The 11,780-nt window shown below is 41.1% G+C and overlaps 1 protein-coding gene across 5 annotated transcripts in view; it reads left to right on the forward strand.

Annotated features, from left to right (window-relative positions):
* Window positions 1-7,455, forward strand: part of WFS1 (wolframin ER transmembrane glycoprotein) — a 52,062-nt gene extending 44,607 nt beyond the window's left edge. For all 5 annotated transcript variants that reach the window (XM_073342555.1, XM_073342559.1, XM_073342557.1 and 2 more), the window contains 2 exons: window positions 1,694-1,842; window positions 4,774-7,455. In XM_073342555.1, the coding sequence (XP_073198656.1) occupies window positions 1,694-1,842; window positions 4,774-6,585 (1,961 nt within the window). In that variant the 3' untranslated portion in view covers window positions 6,586-7,455. The remainder of the gene's footprint in view (window positions 1-1,693; window positions 1,843-4,773) is intronic.
* The last annotated feature ends 4,325 nt before the right edge of the window (window positions 7,456-11,780 follow it).

Consider the following 11,780-nt stretch of genomic DNA (forward strand, 5'->3'; position numbering starts at 1 on the left):
GTGGCATATGTAGTGTATTTAAATAATTAATTTGTGCTCATCTGTATTTGGAGAATTAGCAAATAATCAAACAGACAAGATGAGAAAATCCTGCTACTACACTATGTAAATCAGCAATGTTCAATTTGGTGTCCGTTCAGTTTAGATCACTTCTAATGATGGTTCATAGCATGCTGATAAATATACTTCAATATATTTGGAAAAAAGTATATAATATCCAGCCTCACATCATATCAAAATTATTAGATAGAGGGAGATTATATGGGGTCGTGTGTGTGAATTATGAGGCATTGCTCATTTTACTGAGTTAATGAGGTTTCCTAGATATTATAGGAATTTACGCAGTGTATTCACCAGAGAACTGACTTCTGACTCAGTGCAGACTTTCAGTTAGACTTTGAGGAGTTCTTTTTCTGTGGCTCTTTGTGTCTTTTTTAACACAGCAGAGCTACTGAACATGTAATTATTTTTACCCCCAAAATGTTAAAAGGGAGGGGAAAGTCATAGTTGTTTCAGATAAATAATAACGTGATCTGAAACCTGATAAAATTGCAGTGCACTAGAATAAGCATACAAATATTTTTGACAGGTGAAAATATCTTTACTGTAGCTTTAATCCTGATGAAACTTGGACACAAAATATGAAATAGATGCAGTCTAATCAAATGCAATATAATGTATTTCATACTGTTCTCAGATAAATATGTTCATTCACTTTATTTCTTCTTTCTTATAATTTGTATATTATAGTAATAAATACTGGTCTGAATATGACCCACTACACTTACAAGATGTATTGTGTCGGGGGTAGCTGTGTTAGTCTGTATCCACAAAAACAACAAGGAGTCTGGTGGCACCTTAAAGACTAAAAGATTTATTTGAGCATAAGCTTTCGTGGGTAAAAAAACCCACTTCAGATGCATGGAGTGAAAATTACAGATGCAGACAAAAATATACTGACACATGAAGAGAAGGGAGTTACCTCGCAAGTGGAGAACCAGTGTTGACAGAACCAATTTGATCAAGGTGGATGAAGTCCACTCCCAATAATAGATGAGGAGGTGTCAATTCCAGGAGAGGCAAAGCTGCTATCTATAACAGATTTGAAAGTAGCTATAATTGAACAAAAAAAACTTCAGAAACAGACTTCAAAGAGAAACAGCAGAACTAAAATTCATTTGCAAATTTAACGCCATTAATTTGGGCTTGAATAGGGACTGGGAGTGGCTGGCTCCTTACAAAAGCAGCTTTGCCTCTCCTGGAATTGACACCACCTCATCTATTATTGGGAGTGGTATGCACATCCACCCTGATCGAATTGGCCCTGTCAACACTGGTTCTCCACTTGGGCGGTAACTCCCTTCTCTTCATGTGTCAGTATATTTATGTCTGCATCTGTAATTTTCACTCCGTGCATCTGAAGAAGTGTGGTTTTTACCCACGAAAGCTTATGCTCAAATAAAGATGTATTGTGACCACTTATTACCACCAAAATTAATTTGCTACCTCTGAACAGGTGATAAAATAAACACCTGTTAACAAGAGTTTAATTTCTCCATAATACAGCCACAAAGTTTATTTGAAAATAATTTCCACATCAGTCCTAGAAAGGCTGGTCCATGCTTTGTAATTAATGGGATGCTAGTACTGTAATTTTTGAGCTCTTTTTTTTTATCTTCATTATAACTTGCAGCTAAGAACTATATTGCTTTGGATGATTTTGTTGAAATAACCAAGAAGTATGCAAAGGGAATCATCCCAACTAACCTGTTTGTGCAGGATGATGATGATGATGATGAATTGGCTGGAAAGAGTCCCGAGGAACTACCACTGCGACTAAAGGTGAAAACTAGTTAAGCACCTATTGTGTGACATATGTATTGAAGGACTCTTAGTTAATTTATTTATGGCCAAAATAGCCTACCTTCGAATGAGCTACCTTCAAAACTTGTATCTAGTCACCAAACAGTATCATTGATGCAACTTGTGTGAGTGTATAGTTGTGTATATATACACATACATTTATGATGTTTTTGTACATATGGCATAAATTTAGAAGGAAGATGTACTGAAAACATAAAAATTGTTCTTGGAAGATGACAATACATCTTTGTACTCACCTTGCAGAAGACAACATGCCTCTCTTTTGCCATATTTTGTATTTAGATGTATATCTGCATTTATTAATTACAGAGACCAGTTGTCAAGGTTCCTCCCCCACTCTGAACTCTAGGGTACAGATGTGGGGACCTGCATGAAAAACCTCCTAAGCTTATCTTTACCAGCTTAGGTCAAAACTTCCCCAATGTACAAAATATTCCACCCTTTGTCCTTGGATTGGCCGCTACCACCACCAAACTAATACTGGTTACTGGGGAAGAGCTGTTTGGACACGTCTTTTCCCCCCACAAAATACTTTCCAAAACCTTGTACCCCACTTCCTGGACAAGGTTTGGTAAAAAGCCTCACCAATTTGCCTAGGTGACTACAGACCCAGACCCTTGGATCTTAAGAACAATGAACAATCCTCCCAACACTTGCACCCCCACTTTCCTGGGAAATGTTGGATAAAAAGCCTCACCGATTTGCATAGGTGACCACAGACCCAAACCCTTGGATCTGAGAACAATGAAAAAGCATTCAGTTTTCTTACAAGAAGACTTTTAATAAAAATAGAAGTAAATAGAAATAAAGAAATCCCCCCTGTAAAATCAGGATGGTAGATACCTTACAGGGTAATTAGATTCAAAACATAGAGAATCCCTCTAGGCAAAACCTTAAGTTACAAAAAAGATACACAGACAGAAATAGTTATTCTATTCAGCACAGTTCTTTTTCTCAGCCATTTAAAGAAATCATAATCTAACACGTACCTAGCTAGATTACTTACTAAAAGTTCTAAGACTCCATTCCTGGTCTATCCCCGGCCAAGACAGAATATAGACAGACACACAGACCCTTTGTTTCTCTCCCTCCTCCCAGCTTTTGAAAGTATCTTGTCTCCTCATTGGTCATTTTGGTCAGGTGCCAGCGAGGTTAGCTTCTTAACCCTTTACAGGTGAGAGGAGCTTTCCCCTGGCCAGGAGGGATTTCAAAGGGGTTTACCCTTCCCTTTATATTTATGACACCAGTAAATAAATGAATGAAGTCTGTAAACTTGCATATACAAATGGGAAAACACAGCAATGGACTAGATGTGTAAGACAGCTCACTTTCTGTTTTGAGGGAATTAAAGGATGAAACTGGCTGGCAGTGGTTTACGCAAACCAATGCTTCACTGTTAAACAGTACAAACAAAATCTAAACAGGAGAACTGAGACACACATGCGTACATGGATCTAAATTTCAAAGTGGCAGCAGTTAGGAAGCATCATGCTGCCATCAGCAAATCAGTTCTTTACTTGTCCTCCTTGGACATTATGTCAAATGTTAAGGGACAAGAAAAGAACTATATCTCCTCTAGTGCTTCCAGGTAAGTGACCTAATGTTCTGAAGATGATGTACTTGGAAGGGACACTTCACCAGTGAAAAACCTTACTCTTAACTTCCTGGGCTTTCTGCCCCAGTTAGTATGAAATATAAATCTCTGTTGAAAGCTTCTTGGCCTTTCCCTTGAAGTACTTGGTATAAAGGCATATGTTTGGCACACCATGGAAACTGAATTTTTTTGTGGTGTTTTGAGGCTGTGAAGCTACACTTGCCAACATTTTTAGTTCAACATTTGCTTGAGATGTGGTCTCTTTCTAGATGGTCCTTTCCATCTGTCCTGCAGAAAGGCATTGTCTTTTCTTACAATAACTCCAGTGTTGTTTGACAAGTCACCCTGCTGGGCAGGTCATCCCCTGCAGGATAAGTGGAATATTAAAGGCTCTTTAATATAATTGATAGTGGGTTAAAGGAATAATCCTAGATCTGTGCATAGGGAGGGAGATGAAATAGTACTAGCTGCTTATAATAATAAAGAGATTGAAAAGGATTAATAGTTTTTGATAGCTGCTTGCTTACATACTTGGGAAGGAAAATTTTGGAAAAATGCAAACTACCTGTAAAGACTTATAGCTTGTCCACATGGCAAGTTACTGCATAGCAAACCACAGTGTGAATCTACTGCTTGGCAAGCACCAGCTTAATGTCCTGTGAGAACACTGCTACAGCACTGTGAAAGTTCTGGAATGTGGCTTTGTGTACAGTTTAGCATGCTTTCACTGGGCTGTAACAATGTCCAAGTGGGACAGTACTGTGCGGCAAGCCAGCATGCCACAGAGTCACACCCTGGCTTGCCTTATAGTAACTTGTCACATGGACAATTGCTTATGGTAAATCTGTATAACAATGCACGGTGTGTGACAGAATCACTGGAGAAGCTGACAGTTACAGCTGAAGGAATGGCACACGATAGTACAGAATTGCAGCCCTGTAGTTCATCTTTATAATACCAATGGGCACTTCAGTAGGAACCTAATTGAGCAGAATGCTAGATTAGGAAGCTTTTTAATAAAAAATGATATAACCTATTGATTATGAGATTTGTGTTCCTTTCCGAAAACTTTTTAGATATCAATATGGGGAGGTAAAGTAATCTGTGCCTCATCTGATGAAGTTAATATAAAAAAATGGTCACAGAGAAAATCCTATTTTGTCGTGCAACACCTCTTGAAATAGAAGTATTTCAAAACAAGCTAGGTTTGACTTATGGCTACTGCTTTAACATGAATATATATACTGTACATGTACAAAAGTGTTGTTAAATAAACTGTTTTCCTTTCTTTTCAGGTTGTAAAATATCCACTTCATGCCATTATGGAAATTAAAGAGTACCTTATAGATATTGCATCTAAGGCAGGAATGCACTGGCTGTCTACTATTATTCCAACACACCACATCAATGCCCTCATCTTCTTCTTCATCATCAGTAATCTGACAATCGATTTTTTTGCCTTCTTTATCCCATTAGTCATCTTCTATCTGTCCTTCATTTCCATGGTGATTTGCACACTGAAAGTCTTTCAAGACAGTAAGGCCTGGGAAAACTTCCGTACCCTGACTGACTTATTGCTTCGTTTCGAGCCAAATCTAGATGTTGAGCAAGCAGAAGTGAACTTTGGGTGGAATCATTTAGAGCCATATGTTTACTTTTTTCTCTCAGTTTTCTTTGTCATTTTTTCCTTCCCTATAGCAAGCAAAGACTTCATACCATGCTCAGAGATGGCTACCATCTCTGTTTTCTTCACAGTGACAAGTTATATGAGTTTAAGCACTTGTGCAGAACCCTACACGCGAAGAGCTTTAATGACTGAGGTGGCTGCTGGCTCCCTCTCCCTATTGCAGATACTACCTATAAATTTGGGCTATTTGAAATTCTTAGGTAAAACCTTCTTTACCCTTCCTATAGGCCATTTCTTCATACTAAATGTGAGCATCCCATGCCTTCTCTTCCTGTACTTGTTCTATCTCTTCTTTAGAATGGCACAACTGCGGAATTTTAAAGGCACCTACTGTTACCTGATTCCCTACATGGTGTGTTTCATGTGGTGTGAATTCTCAGTGGTTATTCTGCAAGAGTCCTCCTGTATTGGTCTCATTCGTGCATCAGTTGGCTATTTTCTGTTTCTCTTTGCACTCCCAGTTCTAATGGTAGGCATTGCACTCATGTGTCTTGTGCATTTCATAAAGTGGTTCATATCTTTGGAGCTCATGAAGATTGTGGTGACTCTTGTGTTGTGTGGTATTCCTTTGTTTTTACGATGGTGGACAAAAACTAACTTCTTCATGGTTGAAATGATGAGATCCCTAACCAGAAGTTCTATTGTTAAACTCATTTTGGTGTGGATTACAGCTGTAGTGTTGTTCTGTTGGTTCTATGTGTACCGATCAGAGGGAATGAAAGTCTACAACTCTACCTTGACATGGAATCAGTATGGCTTCCTCTGTGGACCCCGGTCATGGAAGGAGACTAACATGGCACGCACCCAAATTATATGTAGTCATCTGGAGGGACACAGAGTTACATGGACTGGGCGGTTCAAATATGTCAGGGTTACAGAAATTGACAATAGTGCAGAATCTGCAATAAACATGCTTCCGCTTTTTATTGGTGATTGGATTAGATGTTTGTATGGTGAAACCTACCCTGTGTGTGACCCAAAAAATGTTACCATGGAGGAGGAGGAACTGTGTCGTCTCAAGTATCTGACAAAGCATGACTGTCACATGAAAAAGTTTGATCGATACAAATTCGAAATAACTGTGGGCATGCCTTTCAATGGCAAAAATGGAACTAAAGCTGTAGAGGAGGAGGATATAACGAAAGATATTGTGCTGAAGGCAAGCAACGAGTTTAAGAAAGTGTTGTTGAACTTGAGGCAAGGAAGTATAATTGAATTCAGCACAATTCTGGAGGGTCGTCTTGGCAGTAAGTGGCCTGTCTTTGAACTGAAAGCAATCACTTGCTTAAATTGCATGTCTAAACTTACACCCGCAGGAAGGCATGTGAAAATAGAGCATGACTGGAGAAGCACAGTGCAAAAAGCCATTAAATTTGCTTTTGATTTTTTCTTTTCTCCATTCCTGTCAGTTGCATATTGAGCTCCTATACTGGTTCAATGGTATCTTCAGTGTATACTGCATTAACACTACCAAAGGTTTGGCTTCTTAACAAAACCTGCTGTAACGATGTTCAAAATGTATGCTATTCCAGAGTATTGGTTGAGTTTTTCTGTAGGTGTAAACACTGTACCCAGTCCTTGTATCCCATAGGATTGAGGTTATAAATTCTATTTAAGTATTACTATACATGAATGCACAGAATTGCTGCAGAGTAGATGCATGAACTGTTTTTTATCCAAAATGAACTCTTTTTCTGTGGTACAACACTAGGGTATATTCATCTGCTTGATGTTAAAAGCACTTTACTCGTGAAATATTCACGGCATTGCCCTTATGTACTTTCACATGTAGAATGGATATCTTGTAGATAACCTAAGATGTAATGTTTCTTGTATTTCTTCAGTGGTTTCTAGAGAAGTATTAAGTGTACAACTAGGTTGAATCTGGTGCCGTGTGATTGGTGTGTATAGAACTGAACTTCTTTGCTATTTATTAGATTTAATTTGAACAGGTCTTTTGGTGGTGGACACCACTTCACACACCAGCAAGGTTGCAACAAGAGCTCTAGTTTCCATTTCAGTTTAAGTGTTCTTAAAATGAACATGCTGTTCACTGTAACTGGCTATGATAGCTACAAATGAGACTATCAGTTATAATCCATGATAGCATGTGAATGATGGGCACCAGTTAGTAATTGTGGTGGTACAAGTAATAGGCAAGCCAAATCAATTGAAAAGCACTGTATAAAAAAAATCTACAATGGAGATGAAATAAAATGTCTGGTTAATAATATGTATTGTGCAAATATATGTAAATACAAACTTGAATTAAAATGGGATTCTACACTCATTGCTTATGCTTTGACATTGTGAGTAGTTACTTCCAATCTAATGGTAACAGCTTTAAATTATAAACCATATTACATTTTAGTATTTGGTTTAAAACACAATTCCAGTTTTGGAGTGCTAGAAATTATAATTCATATTATTTCAAGATACAACAGTAAAATCAGAATATTGCAAGCTGTGAACTTCTTTTAGCTAAATGGTCTGAATAATACACTTTCCTTTTCTCTCCACTTTATTCCAATTTGTACAGTTCAGATTATATAGCATGATTATTTCAAGAACATATTGCAGTATTTGACTCTCAGAAAGCCCTCTTCTTGACCCAATCTTTCATTCCTCTATCCTTCCCTTCTTTTAAACATCTACTGCTTGCAAGGCCTATTAACCCAGTCCTTCTCTTCAGAGCACTACCTATCTAGACTCTAAGTTGTTCCAGGCAAAAACATTGTCTTCATACCTGTTTTTAAAGCCCCTATCGTATTGCTGAGGCTGTACAAATAGTAATGGAACTAATGACTTTGATCCATAATTCAGTAAAATTAATGTCACATAACAAAAAAAAAACAACCAAAAACTTTGCCATTGTTTTGGTGTAGTTGGACCCCCTTCTCTCTCCCTATCTTCCTCCCCACCCCCGCAGTCCTGTTCTTTGATGTGGTTACCGTAGTTCCCGTATATTCAACAATCCATGAGTGAGGTCATCCAAAATCATTGTCTTAAAATGTCATGAGACTGGAAAATACTTGGAAGGGGTGGGTGCGGGTTGTTGCATTTGTTGTTTTGAGCTGTGGGAAGCCATCTGCCTCAAAATGCGTGTGAGGCAAAGCTCAACCAAAAAGGCACATGCAAAAATGCAGGCCTCTCTGCTGATATCCTTTTATCCTCTCCTAACCCGTGGAGCAGAGAAACTGCCACTCTGTCCCTCTGCATGCCCTCTCCCCTGCCCTTATCGCTGTTCTGTCTCCTTCCCCTCTCCATCTTCCTCTTTAACATACTCAGACTCCGCCCGTACTCACTCACATTTTCCCTTCATGCTCCCGCTTTCTCCACCCCACCCCACCCCTTAGATATTTCCTTTCTGCCATGCCATATTCTCCAAGACCCAATCTCTTCCTTCTTCCTTTCAGGCTATGTCCTGCTTCAGCCTGTCTCCTTACAGATGTTGGGCTAGCGAGGAAACTGGAGTCAGAGGTGGCATCCATCTTCACTGGGTAATCTCACTTCCACATGCAAAGTCCAAAGTGAATGGTGGCTGTCTTGGCTGGGAGGCAGTTTTGCGTTCACTCCCTTGTGGCCATTTTGAATAGGGAAACCTCATGAGTTTGGAAGCCAGGATTCGAAGATCATGTGAGACTTTACCTTGACTGTGGCAGGTTTGCTTGTTTTTTAAAATCACAAAAGTTCGCAACACGGCGCTTGTCCCTGTCCTAATTCCTGTGTGTCCTGTTACGAGCCAATGGGCAAAGGCCCTGGCAGTTCACTTTCACTGGAACTGTTACAGGAGCTAGAGGAGAGCCACAAAGGAGAGCTGGTGGCACTGGGCTTCTGTGTGGTGGCTCTGGCCTCTGGCTTAGGAGCAGAATCATCTTCTACCAAATAAAAGGTGATGGTAAGGGATGCTGCCAGAGAGACTACAAAACATCACAAGGTTCCTATATGAAAAAATCTGGCATGAGGCACGATGAGCCTTGATTTTGAAACTGGTCAGTTTACCTGTTCTGCTGGGGGGGCGGGGGTGTTCGTTCAGCTCCTCTGCAGGAGAGAGGGAAGGTCAAACCATGTTCACACTCTTTTAAAATGTCCACACTTTGAAGTGAAGTACTTGCTTTTTTAAAAAAAAAATCATACACATTTGAATGTCTAGGTTCTTTTCAAATGTTTGAATCAAGAAAATGTGTATTCTCACTATTCAATAATGTTAAAGAGCCTGCTGGTTTTAGCTTTTACTCAGGCAAATCTATTCCCTTCCCTGGAAGTTTTGCCTGAGTAACAGAAGTCAGGCTAATGATTCATGTGGGCTGTATCTAAGGAAAGCTATTTAATAGAGCACAGACAGATGTACAGAGCACGGCAACAGGAGTTAAAGGTGGTTCTATTTCTGATTCTGGCAATAATGCTCTGTGATGCTGGGCAAGTGATTTAGTCACTTACTGGATCCCAGAACACACAGCTGTCAGGAAGAGGGGCTCAGACCTCTGCAGTACTCCCCTATATCCCAGCACATGGGCAGAAGGGGAGAATTCAGGGCTGATAACCCTCCCACTTCCATTCTCCAGCTCCTCTGCTACTCTTCATATTCTCCAGTCCTTCTCCTCTTCTCCCACATCCCTTCTTTCCCATACCACCCATTCTAATTTATTCCCCCTCCCCTCCCAGTGAGTGTAATTTATTTTCTTTTCCAAGAGTTTCAGCTCATTCTGAATATTCTGTTGTACTCAGATTATATCTCCTAAATAAATAACCTTGAGAGAAGCAGATGCCCCCCCCCCCCATGTTTAAGGTGGGTTTTCAGGTTTCTGCCTAGGCTGGATTTCAAAGTTCAGATTTTCAGGAAGTCCATTGGTCCATTCATTTTCATGAAATGTTCTCAGCTGAAAGCAAATACTCAATGGTGCTAAGTACAGCCTGAACCAATTGCTCTGAGATGTGCAAATCACTCCATTCATGTCTGTGGATGTTTCCTTTGCCCCTCCCCATGGCTGGAGTGTCTGATACAAGTTGAACACACCTGTTGAGAGGCTCCTCCCCCCAGTGTCAGCTGTGTATGTTTTTAGGGTATGCTCTTACCATGCCTGTTGTTAGCTTCCCACCTAAAAATAACAGGGCTTCTACAATCCTGGTTTGGGGGGAAGGGGGTGAGAAAGAGGGGCTCTCAGACACCACTGATGGGACAGAGAGCCCCCAATTACATGAAGGGGTAGGGAGAAAGATCTGGTCCAGTCCTTCTCTCCGTACGTGTCTTGCAAGGGAGGTCAGACCATCATCGATGGACAGAGGGCCCTCTAGCTCCTGGTGTGCATTCACATAGGCTGGGGAAAGGGCTCAAACACTCCCAGAAACGGAAGCGCGTCCTCCCCCCCACCCATCTGGCTTACATGGGGGTGGGGATGTCAGATCACCATGGATGGTTAGGGACCCCCGGTGCACAGATGCGGGGGCAGCACTCAGATACATCCAATAACAACTCTCCAGAACCTGGTTCTCATGGAGGGAGGTTAGGGCAGACTCCTATACATGGGCAGGGTCTCCCCAGCTCCTGGCGCACACATGGCGAAAGGGAGGAGCGGTTAGACATCCCAGATCTCAGCTAATGTGGTGGTAGGAAGAGGGACTCAGACACCTTCCAGAAAGGCAAGGTGCCTCCAGAAGCAGGCTTCCATGAAGGGGAGCAAGGAGGGTGTCAGGCCCCCAAGAGTGGCTAAGGACCCCCCCCCCAGACCCTGGCATGTATATGGGGAGCAGGGGTGGGGATCAGAGATGCCCAGATCCCAGCTCACATGGGTATAGGGAGAGGGGCTTGGATGCCCCAGATCCTCGTGTGCACATAAAAGGGGACAATGTCAGGCTAACAGGCACACTGCCCTTATTCTCCCACTGCCACTCATCCTATGTCCCTCCCTTCCTCACCTACCCTACTACCCATCTCAATTTCTAACCCTTCCCTTGATGCAGCCCCAAATCCCTCTCATCCCATTTCCCCCACACACACACGCTTCTTCACCACCTAAATTGCCCCTCCCCTGCCAGCAACACTGACACATCTAATTTTGTTTTACAAAAATACTTTGATGGTGTTCCCCAAAAATAACAAAACAAAAACCCATCACCCTGCTCGAGACAGATTTTAGCAATATGCTATCTAACCTTTTCCAAATTTCTGCTCCAGGTGGTATGCAATGTTGTGGTAACCGTACTGGTCCGAGAGAAGGTAGGTTAGTTAATATCTTTTATTGGACCAGCTTCTGCTGGTGAGAGACGAGCTTTCGAGCTTACGCAGAGAGGAGACCTGGGTGTAAGCAAAGAAGCTTGATTCTCACCAACTGAAGCTGGTCCAATAAAAGAGATTACTTCACCTATGTTGTCTTTTCAAGGTGGGGCCTCGCAGTGACCTTGGCTGGGTGTGTTTAGAATCCAAACACTCCTGCTTATCTGCTTGAGCTATCCAGCTAGTGTGAAATTGTGAAAGCAAACAATCCTGTTAATTCTTCTGCCCCTGCATGTCTCCTATAATTCCTCTGGCACTTCAATTTGAGAGGCTTTTGAGACACTAAAATAATTTGTTAGTCTCGAAGGTGCCACAAGTACGCCTTTTCTTTTTGTAAAATG

This window comes from Lepidochelys kempii, chromosome 4 (genome assembly GCF_965140265.1).
Source record: "Lepidochelys kempii isolate rLepKem1 chromosome 4, rLepKem1.hap2, whole genome shotgun sequence".
Taxonomy (NCBI): Eukaryota; Metazoa; Chordata; order Testudines; family Cheloniidae; genus Lepidochelys; species Lepidochelys kempii.